The following is a 27,367-nucleotide window of genomic DNA, read 5'->3' as shown; positions in this document are numbered from 1 at the left end:
TGAACGCGAGAGGCTCAGGATGTAAAACAGTGAGTTCCTCCTCAATCATCTCAGTCTTCATTTCAGACGACCTGAAGTATTTTGGTTGATTGGAGTCCTTTTTAAAAAAAGGTTTTAATACCATTAAAGGTATTTTGGAACAAAAATAACCAAAGCATCCCATTCTGGTTTTTTTTTTTTTTTTTCCAAATAAGGAGGCTGTGACATTACGGAGATGTTGTTTCAAAAAACAAACTTTAATTTTTAAACAACTGCACTTGTAAATAGCAAATTTCAACAAAAATTGCATTCTGTACTGTCAAATAGTTTCAACAACAACAAAAAAAAAGAAGCCCGGCTAGCTCTATATGATAACGTGCATTCACAGCCTTCTGAGGAACAGGTGGGAGGAGGTCCCAGGGTGACAGTAGGGTGGGCCGTGCTATAAGATGCCAGGTAGGCATGTGTGCGCTGCAAAGCAGATTCAAATATTTCTTATTTTTGATCAGTGTTTTAGAAGCAACACAGCCTGCGCGCTACATCTGGTGAGGAAACGCATCCCAGAGTGGGGATGAGCAGCACTGTGATTGCTATTTGCCTGCTGGATCCTGGGAGTTTCTGTACACCGTGAACATAATTAATTAACACGTGCAGAGCCTGGGCGATTATGTCCTTGAACAGTTTCTTCAAGCAATTTCAACAGAAATCCTGCAAGGATTGTTTACTGTCTTTTCTACCCCCGCTTCTTCATCTGCCAACTGATTCAGCAGGAATTTCTAACATCATAAAGAGCGTCTGAACTTAAGAGACGGTAACTGCCAGACGCAATGGATTTTTAATTATTTTTTAAATTACATTAATAGAGGGGCTGCGGGATGAAATTATACATATTACAAGACTGACCATTATTTTCTAATAGGACACTTGGCTAAATGGGCTTTATAGCCTTGCTATTATATTTTCCCCACTCGTTCTGTTTATTTTGCCCTTTGGTGCACTGAAGAGCTAAGCAGTAGAAGCCATTAAAAATGAGCAAAAAAAAAAAAAACCCTTATATCACAGAGAGGAAAATACATCCACTTGTAGGAGCGATGGGGTTTCAGAGCAGATGTACTGGCATCAAGCGGTGAAGCCTGACAGAAGCCAGTGGAACAATTTTGAGTTGTGGATCCAGACGAGGAACAAGCGTTTCCTGTTCTTCTTCCCGTCCGCTTCATAGGTCTGAGGGAGCTCTCCCTTTCACACGTGCCTGTTCACCTTGCCTTGGCCAAGCTTCGCAGTTGCCTCGCTGCTCCGTTCGCCATCCCTTCTCCTGCTGCTTCCAATCCTCTCCTGGAAACATGCACCGAACTCCCATCCTCCCCAGCTTCAAGCACCTGCTAAGGACACAGCCATTTTGCAAAGTCACACGGCCTTTCGTGCTTAAACGTCCCCAAGTCTGAAGTGGTAGCATAACAGACTCGGAGGGTTTCAGGCCAGAAGGGATCATCCCACTTCAACCCTGCACTGAGCTAAATAACTTCAAAAACCGTCTGGGAAAGCATCCGGTCTTGAACCGACGACATTAAGAAATGACACATGTACCACTTCCCTTGCTAGTTTGTTCCAATGATCACTCACCCTCGTGCTACAAATCTGTGCCCTGTTTCCCATTTGAATGCATCTGGTTTCAGCTTGCAACTATTTGTCCTGATTATGCCTTTCTCCATTAGATAAAAGAGCTATTTGGTACCCGGCATTTTCTCCCGATGAAGATACTGATGTGCTATAATTAAGTCACCTCTCAGTCGTCTTTTTTGATGTGCTAAACAATTGAGCTCTTTAAGTCTCTGTCACTGAAAGGCATTTTCTCTAGCCATCAAATAATCCCTCGCTCTTCTCTGCACTCTCTAGCTTTATAATATCCTTTATCAAATGCTGACACCAGAACTGCGCGCAATATTCCAGCGCGAGTCTCACTGATGCCATATACAAAAACAAATTCGCCTCCCTCCCTGCACCTACTCATGCATTGGCCCAAAAACAAACAAACAAAAAAGTTTGAAGAAAGATAAGCAAAAGGCAAGATGGGGAAAGCAAGAGACTTGCTGTCTAACCTGGCGGTTAGGGAAACTGCCTGGGATACAGGAGTCCCTTCTTCCTCTAGCCAGATTAGTCTGAAGTCAGACAGAGCGCAGGACAGTTTGCAAAGCCAAGTCACTACCACACGACAGACACCTCCGCACCGGTAGCTTTCATCCCGAACTCGTCACTAGATCCATCATCTACAGCCGGATTGCACATTACAACAGTATCTGCTCTGCTCCGACTGGCCAGGATGCATCCCTTAAGGATTTGGAGCAAAGATTCCTGCATGTGCAATACAATCCTAAAACTATAGCCACTCAGATCAACACAGCTACTTGGAGCCTGCTCTGACCTGTCACAATACCAACCCGGAGTCGAGGGCAACAGCATCCCTCTGGTCGTCACCTACTGCCTCCAGCCTGAACACCTTAATGACCTCCAGCCCCTCCAGAAAAACGATGGCCATCTCAAGGTAGCCATGGGGAACACACGTGTCCTTGCTTACAGGAAGCTCCCCAACCTCAAACGGCAACAGGCTAAGTCAACAGACAACTTGTAAGGCAACACTACCTCTCCAGCACTAGACGACCTAAACCCTATGCGCACCAAGTCACCAGGCCGTGCTCCAGACCCAGATGCCGGTGAGGCCCCCTCATCAACACAGCATCACTGGAGCAGATACCATAGATTATAGCACCCGGGGTTCGTTCACGTGCTTCTCTACCAATGCCACATACACCATCACCTGCTTCCAGTGCCCCTCTGCTGTCTTCACTGGACAGACGAAGAGACTCCTACACGAAAGAATGAGGGGACACAACATGACATCAGCTCCAGAAATAAAATATGAGCCTGTGGCAGAATAATCTCCCTGGCCATCCAAGGGCTGATGGCAGCTTGGCTGTTCTTAAACAACAAAACTTTTAAACCCAACCGAACGAGAAATTGTGAAACAAGAAATCATCCACAGACTAGATTGTGTTACATTCGGTCTACATTGACCCTACAGATTCTTATCCCTTATTCATTTTTATAACCCCTGCATCCCTCGATGGGTTACCAGATTTGTTTTCCTCCCTTTGCCTCTCTTGGCAGTGCCCCCTTCCTTTCCCTGCCTCGTCCCTACTATTTGCATTCAACCGCTGCTTTCTATTTAGCTTCCTCTGTGCCCTGCAGTCCCTTCAAAGCAGCTGATGAAGTCATTCACAGCTTACCGAAGCTTAGGCAGCTCTGATTTCATTAGTCTATAAGGTGCAACTCTACCCTCCCTTTGACACAGCCATGGACTGCAATGGCTCTTTTTGCCTCGTACCTGAAACGCGTGTCGAGTCGTTCATCCGCTCTGTGACCCTAAGTCCTTTTCAGAATCGGCTGCTTTCCAGCCTGCGGTGCCCAATGCCGGAGGCACTGCTTGCATTTTTTTTTGCCAAGGCACGTAACTACGCTCAACTCCTCTAAAAGCACAGTTTACCAGTTGTTCCAGATTGTGCTGTATAGCTGCTCTGGCATCACCATTATTTGCCATTCTAACATCCCTTTTATAGCATCTGCCCATTTTAATTAGGTCGCCAATGACAAATGTGATGGTCATCAATCTAAATATCAACCCCCACTCAAGATTTCCCCATTGGAGGATAACTCCTGGTTGTTGATGACTTTTCGTTTCATCCGCTAGCCAGCTCTTACCCCAGCCATGCCAAGTTTCAACTCTAATGAACAAGCAGACCGCCTATCCAACAGCCCGCCCCAGAACCAGGAATAAAACCTAATTCCTCGCCAGCGCTCCTTTGTCCACTTGACCTTGTGGCTTTTATTGCGTGGTGGATCTAGCAGTCTCTGGGGTAGTTGGACAACAATCTGGACTGATGAATTCAGACCAGATATTTCATTTTAACATCAAATATTTAAATTGTGTGAGTGGAGGTCCCCTCCACCCTCTGCAAACAAATGAGTGTGCCTGTGTAAGGAGGGGGTGGGAACCTCAAGGGAAGGATAATGAGTTGTCCACGTCTCTCCCAAGTCTGCCACTGGTTTCAAAACACCATCATTGATCATCTTAATAAGCACTTAGGAAAGTAAATCAAAGGCTATTAAAACACTTCTGCCATCAAGCGCACTTCTCTGAGCAACATGCAAGTGTCTAGAAATTACATTATGCATGTGCTGGGGGAAAGGCAGGGTTTTAAAACAAAATTTATCCTCTCGCTTTTTGTTTTCCTTGACCAAAGATGAAACACGGTATATTATAATGGGCTTTTCACAGAAAATAGTTAGTGCTGTGATGGGTGTTAACATACCATGAAAGACTAACAAGAACAGGGATTATTTAGCATGGAAAAGCCAACACTTAGAGGGGGCGATGTAGTTGGGTGGTTAAAATTATTTTTCACTACGCTCATCAGAATTAGTCTCTCCATTTAATGCTGCCCCATACCAAACACATTGGTCGTCGTTCCAGGCAACAGTAGGTAAAACCAGAACGAATAATAGTGTCCAAAATACTTGTAGTCACAGTCTGTGAAGTTCACTGCAAGAGAAGGTCAGAGGCTTACATACTGCCACAGGTTTTATAGGGAAAGATTGACCTTTTGCCACCACCTTCTCCATGCCAGGATGTTGTGGGAGCAGCCAGCTCATGGGGGAAGCTCTCGCTATGTGACCAGTGGCTGGTGGCTACTGCTAGGATGAAGGGCGTTCTCTACATATTCCCCTGGAGTCCAAAAACTCCCCAAATCCAACAAGACCTGGAGGACCTATAGGCTTAGAGAGGGTAATTTTTCCTCATCTAGAAATAAACCCCTCTCCTACCAAGGGAAATATTTAGAGAGCTCTCTCAGTTGAATTTCTGCCCCAACCCCTTCACAAGGAGCATTCATTTTTTAGGGAAGTCATCCAAGTAGAGCCAGATCGTGAACACGGCCTCAGCCACCTGGTAATAGATTTGGTGAGCCAGTGCTCGAAGTCATAATCTGATCCCTCCCAGACGTGCTGGACAGCTGTGGACATTTGCAGTTTTGTATTTACTGGCTTTGGGTTAGGAAACTGAGCGAGATATAACACCCTGTTCTCTGTACTAGGAAAACCCAGCCCTGGCAAGTCTCACGTGCGTGGAATAGAAAGTTGCTTTATCTGCGACTCCACAGTGGTATTTATTGCTTTCGCTGGAATTTGTCTATCAGTAATAAATGATCCTAAACTGCTACAGTGACTGTGCTCTTTAAACAGGCACAAGAATTGTGCAGGATCAACCTTGCAAACAAGTGGGTCACTCTGGCTCTACACGTAATAGACTCTGGCTTGAGAATGACAGTCAAATTAAACAGTAAATTATAGACTTGTCCCAGAGGATATGAGCTTTAGGCCTTGGGAGCAAAGATCCCATCCACAGCCCTGCTGTGCTCTGGGTTTCCTGCTTTCAGATGCGGAGCTGCAGAACGGGAGAACTGGTTTTGTACCAGGCCCGACCAGACCCATCATGGCAATGGCACAGTGGAGTAAGAGCAGCTGGATTGGGGAGCACAGTACAGTGGACTCCTCTGGACAAGAGCAGCTGGAAAGGAGGATTTATTTTTGACACTCCTTTAATGATGACTGTTTAATTCAATGCATTAGTGGGAGTCAGATGGGTGGGGATTTTTGTGAGACCTGAACAAGCCAGACAATCACAAAAAAACACCCAGGAGCTATAAGAGAACAGCCGTGTTTTTCAGTTAATTTTCCCCAAAAAAATTAAAAAGGAGGGGGCTCAGGGCTCTGTGTTGCCCAAGAACTGCCTTGCAAGCAGGGAAGAACTAACTACAATGGTGAGCAGGGAGCTGATGTTTTAATTTGCCGGGACCAAAAGAACAGCTCCAGCCAAGTCATAGATATAAGCATTTTAGAGTTGAATCCAGACCTAGTCGCTGCCATTGGTGCCTGGCAGGAGCACTACATTTGTCCATGCTGCTCAAATATTTGCATTTATTAACAGAGAAAAATAATGAGCTTGAGTGCAGACTCTCAGCAGGCCTTGCCACAGGCCAGCGAGCATCATTGTCTCCATGTCACTGAAAGGAAGAAAGCCAGGCATACAGGGGTACGGAGGCTGGCTTAAAACTGTACAAGCCAGCAGCCCAGTAGAGAACAAAGTTCTCACAAGTTCTGGATCCTGTTCCCCAGTTACACTGAATGTGCTGCCCTCAAAAACAACAGCATGGGTGTTTTGCACATAAACAGAGCCCCTCTTGCTATTAAGATAGCCTGGGAAAAAGTCCACACGCTTACTTAAACTGCTGCTAACTCTAACACAACTCATTGCCCAAGCATAATAAGAGTCCACACATTCACCTATGGTGCATATAGCTGTGTCTTACCCTTTTGTCACATGGTGGGGGCTTCTACACACACCTCTTCCCAGGCTTTTACATCCATTTCTTATTTATATGCAAAAAGATAATTCGGGTCTGACTTTTTATAGCAGTGCCACTCAATGATGAATGTGTCAGACACCCCTGGGTGTGTCTACATGAGATGCTTAGACTAATCTACTGCGCAGTAAAGCATCACCAAGTAACCATGCTCATAAGTTACTGCTCACTAAGGAAGTCCACTGCACAGTTGCTTTGAACCTGTAAATACAGATATTAAACTAAATGCGCAGTAAATACGGCACAGGAGGGCTCATGTAGACACTGACTGGGAGCAAATTTGCTCCTGGTCAGCCACACTAGCATGGGGACTGGTCTTGGTGCTGCCCAACCCCTGGCTACTCCCAGGTGCCGATCGGGCCATTGAGCTGGGAAAGAGCTGTGGGGGAGGGGACTTGTCCCAGCCCCCTGCCAAAGTCGGCCGATCAGGGCACTGGGCTGGAAAGCAGCTCATGTGGGAGGGCATATTTGCCAAGGCCCCATGCCTCGATCCATAGATTGGGCATGGGGCTGAGAGGCAGCTTTCCTCACCCCCTGGAGACAAGGGCCTAACTCTGATGCTCCCTGCCAGCCCAGGACTGGTACCTGGGGGAGCATGGAGCTCCTCCTGGCTGCTTTCAGGGGGCACAGCAGGGCTGGAGTAGCCCTGCCCTGAACTGCTCCCCTGGGGAGCACATGTAGACACCCTGCCAGGGCAAGCTTACTGTGTTTTCTCGGCATTCATTGTATGTGTAGATGCACCCACTGGCACTTAAGCAGTATGCCAATTTTTTAAGCCAGTAGCTTAACAAAAAGTTCTCTTGGAAACTCATCTCTCTGCCAGCCTCTATGTGCTGTGGAAGTCGGCAGCTTGTAATTTATGACAAGAAATACACAACCCAACCAGACAGTTAGCAATATCTGTTTGTCTTTTCCATCACGCTCCATCTCACTCTGGGATGCAAGAGAGAGCTGGAGAATTGCTGGAAGCTGTTGTTGTTTAGTTTTATTTCTACCCCCTGTGATAGGAGGTATCTGAGGTTAAATCATACCAGGGCTACCAGATGGTGATCCTAATAGGGCTGGGTGCAAAATGATTAGGTTTCAGGGGGGAAAAATGTTGAGGTTTCAAAATTCAGTTTCAATATTTCAATATGCAACAGAACTGAGATCTGGAGTTTCTCATGGAAAGATGTGCTATTGCCAGAACCACAGCAATTCAGGCACATCTCTGCAATAGAGGAAACCCAGGTTTAAATCCCTCCTTTTCCTAGTTCAAAGTAAGGCCTTGAAATTGGTTTTCCCACAATGCAGGCAAGAATCATAGAAGCAGAAGCATACTAAAGTAGGGTTGGCAGGGACCTCTGAGGGTAATCTAGTCCAGCCCCCTTCCTGGGGTAGGAGTGCATGCTGCCAAGCTAGGGAGTCAATGTCTGTTTTACCAGAAATTTCACTGGGGGCTAGATAAACCTTTCCAATTAAGATTTCACCATTTCCTGGAACAATTAAACCTTTCCTTGAAACAACCAAAACATTCCCTGAGACAATTCAGTTTTGTCGCAAACGCGTCAAAAAAATGTCAGCCTGTTCCATTTATCAACACCAGGCAGTCCAGTATCAGCAAGGCACTCCTACCCCATCCCCTTCCCCCACCAACAAAACCCAAAAAACACTCAAGAGGTTTTAAAAACATGCATTTGGTTTTCTATTTGTTTTCCCCCAGGTTTGCAACTTTGACGCTTTTTCTCCACCACCTTGAAAGCCACCAGGTTACTTTTATTTCCACCCAACAAAGCAGCTTAAGTCGCACACAATTATTTGACTCCAGGAACTTAGACTTTTGAGAAGAACAACCCAGGAATATTTCAGAATTCACAAAAATCAGTAGCGTTGATGACGCCAGTTTTTGTCTGTGTAAATCTCTTGCTTTTGGATAAAAATCCCCCCTGCCTACTTCTCCAGTCATGTGATCCTGAATACGTACCGATGGAAATGCTTCCCTATAAATCTGCACTGGTTCCACTTTCAGTCCTCTTGCTCTCATCTCTGGGCATGCTGAATATCTAGATTGCAAGACCATCATAGCAGGAGCACTGTTTTCACATTCATCTGTACAACACAAAGGTCACCATGGCAGAGTACATGTAAAATGCTAATAGAATAAACCTTCTGAGGCAAGGAACATGTTGTCTGCCATATCAGTAAGGCGTTGTATCAGGTTACAAAGGTGCAACATAAATGATTTTTGTAATAATGCTAATGGAACTTACTGCTCCTGTCACAAGTTCTCACCAGCAAAATGCCTGAGCAGAAGAAAACTGCAAAGTCAGATGGGAGGGCAGTTTTCTCAGAGAAAAGCAAGACAAACGTTGCCAAAAGCAGAACTCCCACAGTCATGAGTGTTATTATCTCCCCACCATCCCTAAGTTGCTCTTCTCCTAGAGGGCAACCGGTATACAGATCTCCCCCGAAACACCTGTGCAACAAACAGCTGAGTAGCAGTTAAACCCTTGCTTACTGGAATTCAGGTTTCCCACCACAGTGTCTTATCTTGGCAAGACAGGATATATTTTGGCCTTCTAGGTTAAGTACAGACAGTCCAAAAGCCTGAAGCTGAATCAAATCAATCTTTGCAGTTTACTCTAAGTTGCATAGAATTGAACTGATAAGCAAGTGAACAGACATTCGCTTTTGATTCAGGTAATGCAGTCACATGCCTGCAGTGACCCAGGCCAGAAGCCAGGGGGTGCTAGAGCACACCCCTCTGCTCAGCTGGAACAGAGAGCTTGGGTCAAAGCTAGTTCACCCACCCTGTGACAGTCGAGTTGCGGGGGAGGTGCAAAGCATCCTGGGGTGCTTGGGGACTGGGAGTTAACTTGAATCTGGAGGGGATCTAGGACAGACGTTCAATAAACCGATTTAACCTAAATCAGTGCAATGTGATACTACATCCATCCAGGTTTATCTTAAACTGGTTTTGGCCATTTTGAAAGCAGGTTATATACACCGATCTTCTGTTGTGTTACAGATTTGAACCACTTTCCAATCACTTATACCAGTTTGTGTGTAATTTCTGTCCCTACCCCACTCTCACTGATGGGTCAGTAGCGTACCTGCTGTTATCAGGACATCTGACTGGCAGAAAGCACAACAAACACAGCATACCCCTCCGTTGGGCTGATTACATTGGCTTCTTGCAAAGCACACAATTGACCTGCTAGCCTGTTGCTCATTAACAACTTTTTTTTTTGGATACAACAGTCTTGATTTCAGTTATTCCACACATCTGCTGCCTGTCAGTGCCCCTAGGGTATGTGCTACACAACTTTCAGCTTAACGCAGGCCCGACCTGCTTTCCCTTTACTAAGTTTCTGAGAGGAGAAGAAAAAAAGATATCATTGCCAAGAAACATTTTATGTCGAGCTTATAAGCTGCTGGCAGAACCACACTCAAATGACTGGCTCTTCCATTAACATTTAGAACGCTCACTAATTTATCAAGGGTTTTACTGGGACTGTTTTATTTTGTCCTTTTAGTTCAGGTTCCCTTGCCTCTTAGAAGGGCAATCTGTGGTGAGACCCCACATTACTCACAGACGGCAAAGAGGGACGCTTCAACTACACAGAACCCCACAGACCTCATCTTGCAGGTCTGGGGCCACAACGAGGTAGCCTCTCATTCAGTAGCGACATGTAGGGGGTGCACGTGTGTGCACGCGCACCTCCTAAGTGTGGCAGTGCACACCCCCATAAAAAGGCACCGCCGACAGCTGCTCACCACCACCCCCCCATCACCAACACCACCGGCGGCATCTGCAGGAACTCACCACTTACCACGCTGCACTCCCACCATCAGCCACCAGGGGCATGCGTTGTTGCTGCTCTCACTTGTCCTCTATCTGGGAAATCTGTGCTGACTGTGCATAGGATGGACTTGATAATCTAACAGTCTCTCTCTCTTTTATATGACATTTTAGGATTACAACATTCATACAGTATTCGTAGATTAATATCTACATTTGATAGCCATTCAACTGCTTCAGGGGTAACTGCCTGGGTTGATTTTTAGATCACCATTAAAGGATCTAACTGGGCAATCGTTCACAATGTGTTGCACTGTCTGAAAAATCACACCACAATCACAACCCAGACTCTCTTTGATTCTCCATTTATGGACGAGGCATCCGCATTTTCCATGAAGTGTCTGGATGCAACTCAGGGAGGACCAAATCTTTCTTGGTAGGTCAAATCCTGGCTGGGGGATTGCAGGGTCGCTGATGATATATTTTGGCGGCAGGTTAGTTTTTGCCCAGGCTTCCCTTCCAAGAGCTTTATGGCATATTTCCAGGAGGGTTTTCTAGATTTGAGGCTATCTGGTGGACATGTAGTGATGTCCTAACAGTTTTTTTCCATCACCTACATGTAGCAGCCCTATCTCACACAGTGATTTCAGATGGATAGATCCTAAGTGGTGGATGGATACTGGCCTGGCGATCATGGCACTGGAAACCCTTATTAAGTTAAAAGGGGATCATTAAGGGGTGCAACACAAGCTCCCTGAAAGCTGTGAGATGCACAAAAAAATAGACTGGAAAGTGCTGTTTAGAGAAGGACTCATCATTAGTCATGATAGAGCTGCACACGTTATATTGATCTCCCCATTTTATCAAAAGTATGGTGCAATATTCCCTAAAATTGAATACATTGCCCCCCGACTTTTAAAAGCTACATTTACCATCTTTCATTTTTCTTCTTTGCCTTACCATCAGCTGATGTTGCAAAGATGCACACCCACTGTATATCTGACTACAATTATTTCCAATGCCCCATCTTTAGCTGTCTCATCGTCGCCTCCTAGAAAAATGGTGCAATAACGTACATTGGTTCAGTTATTGTACTTGTAATAGAGGCTTTATTGGCATGTCTTTATTACCAACGAGGTGAGTCACACAGCCATTTGCACATGGTAGTTGTTGCTGATCTGGACATTGTTCTTATATATCATATCTTATCTTATCTTATCTTTCTCTACTTGTCCCTTATGGAGCAATGAGAATTGTTCAAAATCTCCCTGTTTTCATGCTTACAACAACCTAGGGCTCGCACACCAAACTCTGCACTCTGGATCTTTGTGAACCTGGATGAACTTAAAAGCCACATGCAGGCTGTAGTTCAAACATGCCCATGTTTCTTTAGAGGGCATTTGTTAGATCCAAGTATGGGAATGAGCCTCTGGTTTATGCAGCTCTGCATCTAATAGAAGATGTTCTGCTTTCTAAAAGGTCAGGGCACAGCCCAGAAAGGTCCCTTTCCCTTATTTAAAGGTGCCTGACATCAGGTATCGGCACATGAGAACTGCCATTTACTGGATAAGACCATAGCTGCATCTTGCCCAGTATTTTGTCACACAGGGACAGAGAGAGGATGCTGAAAGGGACAGTAAACAGGGTCAGACCAGGGTATTTCCCCTGTTCCTCTCCCACTTGCAGCCTACAGCATTTAAGACGTAGGAAGTCATTTCGGATCTAGAGCTAGGTCTTTCTTCCACTGAAGTTAATGGCAAGCCAGCCACTGATTTCAGTGGGATGAAGACAGAACGTTACAGTAAATTTTGCTCTCCTGGGGAGAATATAAAGGGCCAGATTGGATTTTAATATTCTGATTTGCATCACTTTACAATGCGCCTTGTATGCCCTTGCTTTTGTTGGCTTTGTACAAAACCAATCAGTATCATTTCCTCTTCAAAAACAGAATAGTGGCATTTAACACTTACTTAGCAGAACTGTAAATGGCTGCACAGGTGCAAAGCAGTGAAGAATCAGGCCTTAAGATGCTCCTTGCTCCAACTGCAGAAAAGGACCCAGAGGTGACAGCGGGCAGCAAACATAACAGGAGCCAGCACTGTGCCCTGGTTGCCAAGAAGGCTAACGGCATCGTGGGCTGCATTGGTAGGAGCACTGCCAGCAGACCAAGAGAAGTGATTCTTCCCCTCTATTTGGCACTGGGGAGCCCATATCTGGAGTCTTGTGTCCAGTTTTGGGCCCCACACTACAAAAAGGATGTAGACAAATTGGAGACAGTCCAGTGTAGGGCAAACAAAATGGTTAGGGGGCTGGGACACATGATTTATGAGGAGAGGCTGAGGAAACTTATTTAGTTTGAAGAGAAGACTGAGTGGGGATTGAATAGGAGCCTTCACCTCCCTGCAGGGGTTACAAAGGGGATGGAGCGGGACTGTTCTCAGCAGGGGCAGATGACAGAACAAGGAGCAATGGGCTCAAGTTGCAGCAAGAGAAGTTTAGGTTAGATATAAGGAAAAAACTTTTTCACTAGGAGGCTGGTAAAGCACTGAATGAGGTTACCCAGAGAGGTGGCGGAGTCTCCATCCTTGCAGGTTTTCAAAACCCAGCTAGACAAAGCCCTGGCTGGGATGACATAGTTGGGCCTGGCCCTGCTTTGAGCAGAGGGTTGGACTAGATTTAACCTTCTGAGGTCCCTTCCAACCTGAATTTTCTAGGATTTTATAAACTGTAGCTTGGCTGAGAACCACAAACGATTACAGAACTCATCCACCCTTTTTCATTACCTTCAACCCACACATATAAAGATGTGGCATACAACCAAGCCTGTGTAAGAAACATGAGTGGAGTGATTGCACGGATACTGCTGCAAGAATATTTTGAATCCATACCATCTAGCAAACAAGTAAAAGATACCAGAAGAGACTGGAAACCATGTGGCTAGATTCCTAACTACATTAGCCCCTTTCATAAAGCAGAGCAATGCAACAACTGACAAACCACACTTAAAATATTATATATATATCCATGAAACATTGTGCATCTGCTATTTACAGTATATTGATAATATATGTCGACATTAATATTCATAATCTTGATTTACATGTTCACTTTCAAGCTGCAAATGAATAGGGGCTCTTTTATTTATACGATAACACTACTACATTTCATGAGTGGCTGCAACAGAGAACACACTTTTACCATGCATAATAAATTTGCATCTTCATTAATTCTGCATATTTCATCCAGGCAATGAAGAATAAAATTTCAAACCAAGTCACTCTCCAAAGATCCCAGGTCTAATTTGCCATTGGAAAGTCCGGGAAGAGAGTCCATTAGTTTCAGTGCAAATGAGATCAAAATTAGGACACAGGCATCAGTAATAAGAAAGGTTGAGGTTCTTATGGACCTGGTTCAGGGAAATATTGAAGCGTTTGCATTTGTCAGTGGGACTTAAACACATGATTAAGTGCTTTGCTAAAGCAGGGTCTTTGGGAACATGTGTTTGAGGGATAATGATACGTAGCTTTGCTGGAATCTCTAAAACTCACATTAGCAGCATGCAAAGTATCTTAGCAGGCCCCTTATTGATCTGCAGCTAGAGCTGGGTAGCGTGTTGACTAGACGGGGTTTATCTTAGGGTGAAGTTACATGTTACACTTGGGCCATACTAAGGGCACTTCAAATGCAAGTGCCTGCCCGTTAAAACTCATTACCTTGCGCTAAGTGCCCTCTGAGTGTCAGACAAGGGTTAACTCTATGCTGTGCTATCTCACTTGTGTCTGTTGCATGGAAATGAAATAAGCCATGTACAGTCCTCCAGCATCCCAAGATGCACTGTTTCCAACCCTCCCAAGTCTGCACCCAGAACAGGGATAAAAACCAGATGTCTTTGTTCCTAGCATAGCCCCTGCTTACCAGTCCTCTAGTAGCAAGTCAGAGATATGCAAGCAAAAAATGGTATTAATCCTCAACATGTGACTGCTCACAGCACGTTCTAACTTTAGCACCACTTAACAATCCACAGATTTAATATAGTCGAAGTATAATGTGTAACTTCATCTTATTAGGGATTGGCGCACAGGACACTTAGCATACATTTTATTTAGAGCATAGTAAGGATTATTACGCCATACTAAAAGTTAGAACGTGTCCTGAGCAGTTGCACAGAAATGTTTACTACAATCTTGGAACGTAACGTGGGACACGGTGTGGATCGACAGCCCTGGTGCCAGCATTGCACTGGAGCCGGTTTAAGGCTGATGCAAAACCAGGGTCGAGGCCAACAAGTCTGTTGTGCTGGTATTACCTCTGTGGAGCAGTTGGTTGATCACTGAACATGTATTACTGGATATAATCCTGAGAGAGTCCTCACACAAAAAGTCCTAACTTTGCTATACCATGGCACTTAGCATGTGTGTTACTGCTCGAATACATGGACGCTTGTGTCTGAAGTCCTGCGACCATGTTCATGCAGCAAGGCCCTTATAGAAAAAGGTTTTACACTGCAGGCTATCACCAAAGTAGCTGCATACACTCCATGTAAAATAAATATGAAAGGCAAAGTCTAGCAGACTTCACTGCTGTACACAAGGCCCGATCCTGTGAGGGGCTGAGCACAGTCAATTCTTATAGAAGCCAAACCTCCAAGGCTTATCTCAGTCCCCACCGCAGGCAGGACACCTGCTGTGATCAAACTGTGCCGTGATCAACTACATAGCTTCGTACATGAAGAGCTCGGCTTGTGGACTCAACCTCCTCGTGCCCACAGGCATCTGAACGAGCAGCAGTCAATGGTGCAAATGTTTGCAGGAGAGAAAACGCTGCAACTGGATAGACGCAAGTTTCATTCTGAAATCTGAGTCAACGCCCCTGGGAGGTATGTGCCAGCGCTCACCCAGCGTTGCTATTCACTTAGGGAGACCAGCTGGGTTGCACTGTGTCTCTGAAGCATTGAGGTCAGTGAGAAAAGCATTTCAAACAGTGCTTTCAAGTCCCTTTCCCCACAGAACTGCTGGTTTACAAGCATTCAATGAAAGACTTTTCTCAGTTCCTCCTACACTGATTTGCTTTTTCTGTTCGCTCCTAAGACACCCTAAACCTCTGCTGTTACAGATTAAGCCACATCACTACGCCACAGGTTACCACAGCAGGTGGGAAAAAACAGTGCATTGAGGATGACCTTTCTGCAGCATACAACACGCAGGCAGTTGATTAATGTAAATAATAAGGAGGACAACTGTGAAGTTACACTCATACCAAGCAAGTGCATATTGCAAAGCACCTGGGTAGAATATGACTTTAATTCGTAGGAAATATACTACACGGCCACAGAGGTAGAGAATATTTGATGTGGAGAAACCTGATGGGCAGAAGTGAAATTGATCAGCGTCAGTTTCAGTCTGTCCTGTAGAGACTGGCAAGGACAAAAGTGGCCAGGAAAGGTTAGAAGGAGGTATGTATAATCCTTCGGTATGTATAATCTTACCTGGGTGCATCTCTAGTAACTAAGCATCCTGAATGACTTGGAAATATTAAGTACTTTTCATTTATAGTACCTTCTTTCCATTGTCTGCAAACATGAATTCATGAAGTCTCATAATAAGTCCCCATGTGGTAGGTAAATATTATTTCATCTGCTTCATAGTTGAGTAGCCTGGTAGATGGGGAGATTTAGAGACTCTAGCTCAAAAGGTCATCTAAGAAGTCAATGACAAAGCTGGAAATGGAGCCCAGGAGTTCTGCTGCTTTCTGTCTTGCTTTAGTACTCGCTGTATAGATCAGTTTATATTTTCAAAGCACTGTACACACAAAATAAGTAGCCCTCACAACACCCTTGTGAAACATGGTGATTATTAATATCCTCATTTACAGATTGGGAAGCTGAGACACGGAAAGGCTATTGATGACTTCCTGAAAGCCGAGACAGCCAGGCGGCAGCAGCGGCAGAGCTGGGATAAGATGATAAGAGTTCCCAGGCCCCAGATGCAATCCACTAGGGCATGCGGACTCCATATTTTCCTAATTAGAAACTCAAAAGCCTGATTCCATTATTCACTGCTGCAACCCTGGTAGACCGAACACTAGCGTTAGCGAGCTCTGAAATGGACCCAGGTGCTAAGATTATCACATCCCTTGTTTTGATGATTTAAGGATTTTAGCTGGAGTAGACAGGCAAGGATGAAGCACTTTTTATTTGAATTTTTTTTGGAGGGGCAAGTGAGGTAAAATCTTAAGCAAGCCAATTATGACAGGGTGCAGAGAATATTACTTTTATACTGGTGCTATCCACCTTTTTCCAGGTCACAATATGAAGCAGATGCCTGGCATACAGCCCTATACCAATGTAAGTCTCTCTAGTCCAGGATACAGACAATGTTTGGAAAAATCAGGACTAACTATTCACTGGTGTCAAGCTACATCCTGGGGTAGCCCTCATGATCAAAGAAAGCAGGGCATTACTGGTTCCCCCTGCTACCTAGTAGCCAGATGCTATAATAGGTGATTTACCTAGGCAGAGTTGTTCTTTTGTCTGCTCTGGATACTTAGTGTAGTTCACTAATTAAAGCGCCCAGTGCCGCGTCCCACAACATGTGCAAAAGTGCCCTAATTAAAAATGCCCGCACATCATGTGCATCAGCAATGTCATGCGTCCCCGCACTGAAAAAATAGCGGTGGGGCACTCTGAAGTAAAAGTCATTGGGTGTGTTTTATTTCAAGTGTCCCACCGCCATGTTTCCAGCACGGAGACATGTGGCAACGCTGATACACGTGATACGGAAGGCTGCTGGAGCGCATCAATTTTCGTGCTCCAACAGACTCAATTAATCGAATCTGCTCCGATGGGATGGATTTCCAACACATCAGAGCAGGGTCCGTGCATGTGTATAGGAGCCCTTAAGTTGCACTGGGGTAACTTACATCAGCAGACAGACCCAGGTAGGTCACACCAGCATACGTGTGCTGTGGTTCTTTACCCACAGTCTCTCTTTTAGGCCCCAATCCTGCAAACCTTTACATATGTACTTAGCTTTATTATCCCAAGTAGTCCTATTGATTTCAATAGGATTATTCAGAGCAACACAGTTGAGCATGTGCAAAAGTGTTTGCAGGATCAAGTTAGCCGCATACAGTCAATTTTCTTCCTCTCCAGGGCCTGAATGAAAGGTTCAACACGCATCTCCCTAGAGCACCGATCATATTAAGAAAAAGAAGATTATTTCCCTCCCTTCCCACAGATACAGTAGCTATTATTCTGACATTTTTATTTATCTGGAACTTAAGCTTATCTTGCTCCAGTAGTAAAAAACCATCTTCTCCCAAGTCTCAAAGCTTAATCCTCTTTGTGATCCAAAAGATATCTGGGAGAAGAAGAAAAATAAAACCCCCACAACTCAACTAATTGCTCAGTGATGGATAATCTTTTTTCCCCCTGCTTCTTTTTTTATATCTTTCTTGAATTAGTCCCCCTCCCCTACTTCCCAAGAATGGCGAAAAAATCTATCGAGAGGATTACAGCGTAATTAAAGCCAGGGCCAGCAGGCGAGAAATCTCATTAATCCGCTTCAGAAGCAACATCTTCCTTGCCATCAAGTTTGTTGATCCACTGAGGCTTAGCACTCCCGAACTTCCTCTGCCTAGCTCCTCACATCTTCCTCTGGATTATTGCACAAATTCAGGCCAGTGGCTGGTAGCCCTTTTAACTATCTAGGGTTGCAAAGATCTCCCTGCATCGGCACTACAGAAGGCTGACGGGACTGAAGTTCAACGGGCTGAGAAACTAAAAACTGGCTCTTCTTAGCGTACTTATAAGGAAGGCAAATCCATGTGCTGTGGACGACAGTGTATGCACATTACAGGTTGCTATAAAGTCCAATTAGAGTCCACTGTTCCCAAAGACTAATCAGTCACCGGACGACTAACCATCTGGAACAACTTCAGCTGACAGGCTTACAACCAACTATAACGCGACCTACTCGTGCCCGATGTCATTGTAAACAGCCATTAATCACTTATTATCCACCCCTTTTGTACTACATCCTTATACTAAGGGTGTGAGTCTAATCTGAATGCCATATATGCAAGAGGGACATTGTTCTTAGGTTGCATGCAACTGCAGCATTACTTGCTTTTCTCTTCTCTCCTCCAGAAACACAGGGGACATAGGAAAGCAAAATGAATATGAAATTAGGTGCTCCTTCGTTCGCCCGCATCAGATCTCAAGGAATGAAACAAAACAAATGCCAGATGCATCGTGCCCCGCCACCTTCTTATTTACAGTTTTCAGGATTTTTCTCCCCGTCTTCTACAAAGGCAGAGAGATTTAAAATAATATGTCGCTTAAACAGCCAGTTGGAGCAACAGCCCATAACCTCTGTCAGGTGCCTTAAATAATGTGTGTCCTCCTGTCATTTTCTCCCATCAAAACAGAAATGTAAGGGCCTCAACAAAACCTTCAAAGCTATGTATGAGTGCCCTCTACTAATGACCTCTGGTGAAACAAAGGCAAAGATTTCACTAGGGAAGAAAAACAACCAAAAATATTGTGCTCTTAGATTTTCCCTCGGAGGCTCTTAAAACCTTTAAAGCAGCGATTTTCATCCAGGGTAGCACTACACCCTGGGGCACCATGAGATCCTTTTAAGGGTACAGCAGGGTGCCACATAATATTAGCGCTCTTGGTTGTGCAAACACGTGATTCACCGGATGAACCCAGAGACTTCAAATAGGAATCCACAATGTCAAAACCTGCTGTGGTCTTCCCTAGTTCTTTGCAACAGAAGAATTGCTTTACTGAATTTTCCATAGTTTAAAAAAAAAAAAATGTTGGCATGTTCTGAAGGGTGTCTTGAGTCTAACATGCGGGGCCTTGAGTCTAATGAGGATGAGATCCCTTGCTCTAGAGAAACAAAGGGCTTCACACAAAGCCCACTGAAGTCAATGAAAAACTCCCCGAAGGCTCAGTCCTAAAAACCCCAGTGCAAATGTCTGACATGCAGGCGCCACCGTTTTATTTTAAGACAGTGGCAATAATAACGCATGGACCTCCGGTGATCCTGGAGGTGAGCACAGGTCAGTGTTTGCAGGGTTGGGAGCCTAGAGAGAGCTTCAACTGCACTTACAGCTGGATGAGAAAAGCTTGAACTGGTGTGTGAAATTCGAAGGTGGGAATGCAACTGAGAACCCATGGGACATGCAGGAGTGAAACACAATGCACTTTCCACATGCACACCATGATCCAAAGTGATATAATCACTGTCTTAGGACGGGTACCTGAGAACGAGCTGATAGGCATACACCTAGCAACCTTTTAAGGCAGCTATGCTGTACCCACGGGGGTGGTGTGGGGCGGGTTGAATTCAGGGAACAGGCACCCACTATTTCTCTGAAGTCCTCCCTGCCACAGCCCGTTGATGGTATCGACATGCCCAGCCATGGGCAAATCCATGATTTTGGAGAGCAAGACATGGGACCACCATTCAGTACTGCACTCCCAGCACCCTCCACCGCTCGCCCCCTCCCAAGAGGCAAGCAGACCACACCATCGAAGCAACAGCTGGAGAGGGTTTTTTTTTAAGTCCCCGAAGCGAGTAAGAAATCCCTACACCCTCAGCACCCCCTCATGGCCCTTCCCCTCCTCTCTTCTGCCTGCCACAGCCCTGCTGAACCGAGCACAAGGGAAGCTCTAGAGCTACCGCTGCCCTGCTCCAGCCAGGCTGCGCAGGGAGCAAGCTTCAGCAGTGGTAGTAGCAGGTGAGTTCGCCTGCCCTCCCTGAACCTGCTCCCAGACTGATGGGGAACATGAGGGAAGGGAGAAGGGACCCAGCCACACTGCTTTCACCACTTGTCACTGTCCCCAGCTGAGTCCAGCCCCTGTACAGCCTGGCTAGAGCATGGCAGGGGTGGCTCTGGAGATCCCCCTGCCCCTGGGTCAGCGGGGGACAGCGACAGCAGCAGGCGAGGGAAAGGGAGAATGGGAGGAGAACGAATGTGCAGAAAGATGAAGGATCCTTACCTGCTTCAGGGACTTGCCAAAATGCCTATACGATGCTCTTGCAGTGCGGTCTGAAAGAGGGATGCAACCATACTGAACCACCTCCTCCAGATCCTATGCCATGCCCTATCAGGATGAAACCAAGCCATTTTTTCCCAAAAAGACAGAGAGAGAGAGAGAGAGAGAGAGAGAGAGAGAGAGGAGAGACTATACATGTTATTTCATAGCCTGGTGATCCCACTCCCATGGGATATAGGACCTGTCCTACTGCGGTCTCACATCCCAAACATGTTCCCTGACCACAGGGCACTGGCTACTCCGGAGCTCTTCTGGTTTTCACCTGAAACTCCACTGAGACTAAAAAAAACCTTCTGGAATAAACATTTTATCATCCCATGGAATATTTCAGTGTCATTGAATCAGCACTTCAAAAGGACTTCTTGTCTTTGTATAAAGTCCCCAGTTGTCAGGAGGGTCTTTGCAGGTAGATGTTTAGTGAACTATGCCTCAAAATAAAGTTACCGTGAGAGAAATAAATATTCCTAGTCCTTTTTCCCAAAAGGCTGCGCTGAGGCATGGCCAGGTAGTTCACACACATATCATATCCGTCATAGCGCTGGGAATTAATTCAGAGCTCAGTTGTTTGCTTCTGCTACCGGGAAATACAGGCCACTTGTACCAACTTCAAGAGTTATTACCTTACAATTAGAGCCAGGAAACTAGGGGGTATGACAAACAGTCCATCTGCCCTACCCAATAGGCACACTCCAATGACAATCAGTGGTCTTGGGCAGACAACTTCATTTAATTGTGAGGGTTATGCCTGGTGCAGCCATAAATCTCTGCAAAGGACACAAAAATGCAACTCCAAGGTGGTTATCAGTCATACTAAAAATAGACCTGGTCTCAGAAACCCCTTACAAGTCACTTGGACAGCAATCCCTTATTCACATGAGCTCCTCTCCAGACTTAGCATCACTATCTATGCTTTAGGGTCACGTGGGCGGATTTGTAGCCTTGGGCCCTGTCACTGTAAAATATAATTAAATTGTTACAAATGAAAGCCAGAGGGACTGCTAGGTGACTTCTTTTAAAATGCACATTTGTTTACAGCTGAAGGGGATTATGCAAAAAAGAAAAAGGCAGCAGGTACGTGAAATATACTGTCTAGCTGAACAAGACAATCAGACTTCCGTCTCATCATCCTCGAATAGAGGAGAAGAGTGACAACGAAGGAAAGAGACAGAAAGCTTAGCTGTGAACCTTCTAGCATGTAAAAAAAAAAAAAAAAAATCCAATTAAATTCAATAAAAGAACTGTACCGGTGTGTTCATATTTAAGTAAGTTGGTAATTATTAACTCAATTTGTCGACGTACCTCCAAAGTGAGCTCTCCGTGATGCTCCCCAGGTTGTAGTCGTACAGCTTTGTCAGAATTAGAATCACCTGAAGGCAAAAGGAGAAATCATGGTTAGTCTCAAACAATTACAATCTCATAGAACAGAAATGACCCCAGGGAAGACTTAGGATTCCTTTAATGGGTGCTTAACATAATTGAATGAATTGTTAAAGCATTTGCCTAAATTGACATGGGAAGTGTTTGCAGAGACCGTATGTCGAGCCAATCAGACAGCTCCCTGTTCAGCTCGGTTGCAGCTTCTTCCCCCACAAGGCATGAGGGGGACGCTGATAAGCCGACAAAACACTTCGAGATACGAGGGGTATCGGCAGTACGTGACAGAAATGGCAATGGGCTTCTGCCGGATTTCCTGAGCACAGAAACTCCCTGCCCGAGCCGTAGCCGGGATTCCCGTAGTCCAATGCCCCTGGCTCTAGCGGGTGCAAGGACTTTGCAGCAGGTAAATGCCGGATTGTCCAACCCTCCCAACGCCCTCACCCTCGCCCCTAGCACTTGAAGACTAGCTTATAGTTAGAACATGCCATTTTGTATCCCTTCTAATTTTTTTCTTAGGGATTGAAAAGCCTCGGGTCTCCGAGTTGAGTGGGCTGGTTGCGTTCAGTTCTGCTACTGTTTCAGTACTTTGCTTCGAAGTGAGGGTTTCTGGGGCAGAGTCTGACACACAGTCCCGGAGCTGGGGCCAGCAGCTAGACTTCCCCAGCTATGGGGCTGTGTTAGGAGCTGTGCAGAAGTTCAATTAGATCAGTCTTGCCAGACACAATCTAAGTTAGACTACCTCCGTGGTACAGGTAACATGGATCAAGACAGCCATTTTTAGACTGATCTAACCTTCCTGAACTTCTGGACAGTTTGCGCTTAGATCAACCTAACTAGGGAACTGGGTGAAGTAAGTTAGACTGGGTGGCTACTTGTAATGTGATCTAACCTCCACCTACCCTCCCCGAACGTGTGTCTATACCCAAAGAGGATAAACAGGCCTAAGCTGTGGGCAGAGAGAGCTTTCAACTGCTTAAGAAAAGGACTCCCCAGAATCCTCAATAGTTGTCACAATATAAATGGTTATCTTGGCACCTTCCTATCAGAGCCAGCCTCAGGAAACATGGTACCCTGGGTGCACTTATATTTTGGCACCCTCCATCAAGTCAGTGGCACTGCTGTGGGCAGAGACAGAGGCAGGCGGGCAGGGGCATGGGGCACAGTCCGCGGGGTGGTGTAGCAGCATGGTGCGCCAGGCAGGTTGGTGGGCACCGCTGCTGCTGTGTGGGAACAAGGCGCTTGGACCGGAACAGGCTCCACCCTCACCTACACATTCCCAGCCTGGCTTCTCCTAGGCAGCGCGGAGGGAGAGCACCGCAGTGAGCACACACTGCTCACACACGTGTGCGCATGCATATGTTTGGTGCCCCCCGACCATAGCACCCTAGGTGCTCACCCACATCAACCACACCTAAGGCCGGCTCTGCTTTCCATTGTAATGCAAAAGCAGTAAATTGCTGTAACTTTAACCCTGAACGATACCAGGGAAAGGTTTTGCTGCACTTGTATGACCACTGGAACGTGCAGAAACAAGTCACACTGCAACAACCTATGCAGGTATCATTCAGCACAGTTCTGCTGAAAGGTGCTTGTATTTTTAGAGTTGAAGAACTAGGGCTGTGCTTCCAAACCTCAGGAGAGAAGTACATGGACCTTTTTGCGTATAAACTGCATGCTCATGCCTGGATTCATCAAATGCCCTCTGCACGGCTATGCACAGCACCTAGCACACGTGGGATCTGGGTTGTAAATGACAATTCTTTGCTATTTCATCTTGTCCAAGAGCAGGTTCCAGAGTGGTTATACTAACCAGACATGATCCTCAAATGGAACAGGGATCTGATGCAGACCAGCATCCTGACATGTGCAGAAGTTGAGCAAACTCATCTTAAAGCACTTGGGTCTGAAATGAGCCGTTTGCTAATCACCTCCGGGTTTTGGCCAATATGTCTCAGGAGTCTGCTTGCAGCTTTGGCAGAAATTAGGAAGTGCTTTTGGATCGGTGACTACAGGGCTCCACTGCAGGAGCTGAAAAGCTGTTACTGAAAGACAGAGCAGCCGATGGGCTGCAGCAGCGATGATGCTGCGCTCCCGGCAGGGGCCTGCAAACAAGGCCTGACATCCCCCAAGTGCCAAAGTAGTTGGTATCAGACATTTCAGAAATCCACCTTTCTATAGAAAAAGCCGTTTTTCAAACACAATTTCAAATTTAAAAAAAATATCAACCAGCTCTGCTTCGGGGGGGGAGAGAGAGAGAAAGAAAGAGAGTATAGCATGCTCATGTGTGTGCCAACAAGAGTGAGAAGTTTTTTGAATTTCAAGCTGAAGTCACCCTTTAACAGCCTACACTTGAGACAAACCACAGACCATTATTTCTAATGTATTATTTCAAATGTATTTTTGAGGTCTTCCTCCCAGCTTGGTGTATATCTTCCTCTTCCTGCATCCTATTAAAGCTGCCTTTTTTTAAAGGACCATAACTCCCCAAATGCAAACGTTTTGATTTAGATCTACCTCACCACACCTATTACTATCATCATCATCTAATATTATTTGTATTAAGCTTAGACTGGAGCCCCACCGTGCTAAGCATTTCATAAACAAGTAGTCATCTCTATGGGCAGAAACCATTGCTTGCTATCTAGATAGACATGACACACAAATGGTTGTGAGGAAGGAAGGAAGGAGTGGTGAAAGAAGATGAGGTGGCTTAGCCAGCATCAATCACGTGGTCAGCTGTAGTGTCCTCTCTCCATCCTGCTCATGTTCTGATCCAAGATTGGTTATGAAAACCAACAACTCGGTTAAGTAACTGGACAATTGTTGAAACTTCCTCCTGTCCTTACTCCAGCCTCTCTCACCATTAGCAACAAATGTTTTTCCTGTTGCATTGAAGATTAAGGCTTTACCTTACAAGCATGGCCATAATTGGTTGCAAAAAGCAAGCCACTGAAATGCCAGTGCATGGCAATGAAAGGGGACAGCTGGCCTTTCTCCTTACAAGGTGCTCCCTGAATAAAGCATGCAGGAGTAAAGACTCAAGTTCAGTGAAAGACTCAATGTGTGTCCACACATATGCATTTAATACACATTAGCCTGATTTAAGGTGCATTAAGGATACATGTCTGCATGTGCGCACTCTTAATGCACCTTAAAAAAGGCATAAAGCAGGTACCAAATTTATGCACGAATAGCTAAACTGCATTAGCGAATGTGTAGACATGTTAATGTGCATTAACGTGGTGTTTATCCATTGACTTGGGACTAACCTGAGTCCCAAGTCAGTCCATACACCTGTGTTAACGTGCACTAGCGCATACATGTGTAGATGTGCGCTCAGTTACTTCCCTGGTGGTTCAATCTGTGTGTTACATTCTGGAGGGGATATCGCTATAGAAAGATGCTCAGGACACTAGACAAGCCAAGGCTGTGCCTTTTTCTGGTGCTAAACCCACTGCAATAAAGTTGATGATTCTACGTACTTTTAACAGTACCTCTTTAAAAAGAAAGCTCCCATGTGTGAGGTGCCAGGCACCCCGCCGTGGTGTCAGATGGCGTTCCCCCGCAGATGCTTAACAAAGACATGTGCCAATTCAAGCTTTGCCAGCGCTAAATTTCAATCACTGTTCTCCCAGGACTACTTACCTGGGGCAGCAGGGCGGCTGTTTGTGGAAGATACAGAATTATGTTGCCACCATTCCTCACTGCATTCGCCGAATAGGCCTATAAATCCTCCACTAAGAAAACGGGGAGGGGTGCGCGCGCCAGCATAAAGCATTTGTGAAGAGTTGCTCCCCTGATACAAGACAGCAGTAAACTAAATAATGAAGTTCAGCCCCCGGCGCCACACAGCTACCATCCATCTGAAGTGGGAATTAGGGACACGGTGAGTGATAAAGCCCCATGAACCTGGGAAGCGGCTGTGCGAAACTACTTGCAAAGGGAAATTGTTTCCTAAGCGGAGGGGCAGCATCTTGCTCTTCCTGCCCTCCTCTTCCTTTTGATAGCCGGGCGAGCCCAGATGCCATGCAGAGGCACTTCATCAAGAAGAAACCAAAGGAGAGGCATCTTTCTATGGCATTTCAAGGAGGTTTGGCTCCAATCAATCTATTTAATCTCTCTGCTTTGAGAGCGCAAGAGGGAAGGAAGAGAGACTTGCTAACCTTTTCTTATGCCTCAATCGATTGTAGACAGCTAGAGAGCTCTCCACTCCGACTCCTGCAATACAGCTGCAACACGCACCTCCCTGTTCTTCTTTCCTCCTTTGGTGATCATTTAGGGATCTGGGACGTTTATTTTAAAGGAGTTCTTTCTAAAAGGAAACCGGCCCCATCCAAGTATTGCCCAAAAGCTCTGGCAAGGAATATACATCCTTTAGATCTGATCCAAAATCTACAGACACCTTCCCATTGACTTCCATGGAGTTCTCACCACTCCCTCCCAGACCTAAACATGTCACCTCTAGTTACACTTACAGAAGTGACTCCTTACATCTAACAATGTGTTGCCCTGGTTCTTGATGGCAATGGCATCCATAGCGGTAGTCACTCCCACTGCACACTCAAACATCATTGCACACTCCCATTGCACACTCAGACTAACAACTAATCATGCCACTAATTTCAATACCTGTAAAGTCCTTTCAGGTTCTTCTTTTAAGCTGATACCGGGTAAGTTAGACACCAAGTCTTGAAATAATTCAAATGTGTCTCTAGACTGCCTATCGCTGTGGTATCTAAGAACATTACCATAGCTAGGATTCATCTGAGAAGCAGACCGGATGGGTTTCAGCACACAAAATATGCAGGCACCTATCTGACATACAACAAGCGTTGGGAATTTATCCTTGCAACCGCTCTATGGGGTAGGACAGGGGTGTCAAATTTATCTGGCCTCATGGGCCAGATGAGTGGCTCTGGACTGATCATGCTGCAGAGTTGCCTCCACAGACTGCATCGGGACCACAGGCAACCTCTTCTTCCCTCCCCGTCCTGCACGCTGGATCCAGTGCCCGCTCAGGCTGGTCTGGGACTGCACCACACGTAGTGCCTGCTCTGGGACCTGTGCTGCATGTAGCACCTGCCCTACACCAGCCGGAGTAGGTGCTGGATCCAATATCTGGGGGTCCAATACTGACCTGTACCAGGAGAAAGATGACATAGTCCCACAAGCCGGATCCGGTTGTATCTCTGACACCCCGGGGTAAAAGATGTTCTTAATCTGAAGTTTATCAATGGGGAGACTGAGGCACGGGGCAGTCAGAGACTTGCCAAACAAACAGGCAGAGCCAGGAACTGAAGCCAGCTACGTGCAGTCCAAGCCTCCTGTTTCCTCTCTTCCTATCGTCTCCCACTGCTGGGATTATGACTTCCCCCCATTTTGGTACAGGATGCCCTGTGTATAACACATCTCAGCTTCCTTAAGGGACCCTTCTACAGCAATCTCACATATACCCACTGCATCCCAAACACCAGCAATACATTTACTCAAAACGGAGGCTCGCATGAAAACTGAGCAAGTCACTGGGTAACGAGTTGCTTATTTATGCCAGGAGTTCCTAAATGCACGCTCGCGCTCTCTCTCTCTCTTTTTAATGCTATTTGAATAACCCATGCACAACCATTTGCAAAAAAAAATAGTTATTTTTATATATATATATATATATATATATTTTTTTTTTTTTTTTTT

At 45.6% G+C, this 27,367-nt stretch overlaps 1 protein-coding gene across 1 annotated transcript in view; it reads right to left on the bottom strand.

The window, feature by feature from the left end:
• Nucleotides 1-26,215, bottom strand: part of SORCS1 (sortilin related VPS10 domain containing receptor 1) — a 283,918-nt gene extending 257,703 nt beyond the window's left edge. Inside the window, exons 1-2 of the mRNA XM_019555480.1 lie at nucleotides 26,171-26,215; nucleotides 21,602-21,669 (exon numbers count right to left, since the gene is read on the bottom strand). Coding sequence (XP_019411025.1) covers nucleotides 21,602-21,669; nucleotides 26,171-26,215 — 113 coding nt within the window. The remainder of the gene's footprint in view (nucleotides 1-21,601; nucleotides 21,670-26,170) is intronic.
• Between the last annotated feature and the right edge of the window lie 1,152 nt (nucleotides 26,216-27,367).

The sequence above is a fragment of the Crocodylus porosus genome, unplaced genomic scaffold, assembly GCF_001723895.1.
Source record: "Crocodylus porosus isolate Cpor-Errol unplaced genomic scaffold, CroPor_comp1, whole genome shotgun sequence".
Lineage (NCBI taxonomy): Eukaryota > Metazoa > Chordata > Crocodylia > Crocodylidae > Crocodylus > Crocodylus porosus.
The sequence above is the reverse complement of the archived record's forward strand: the minus strand, read 5'-3'. Positions and strand labels throughout refer to the sequence as shown.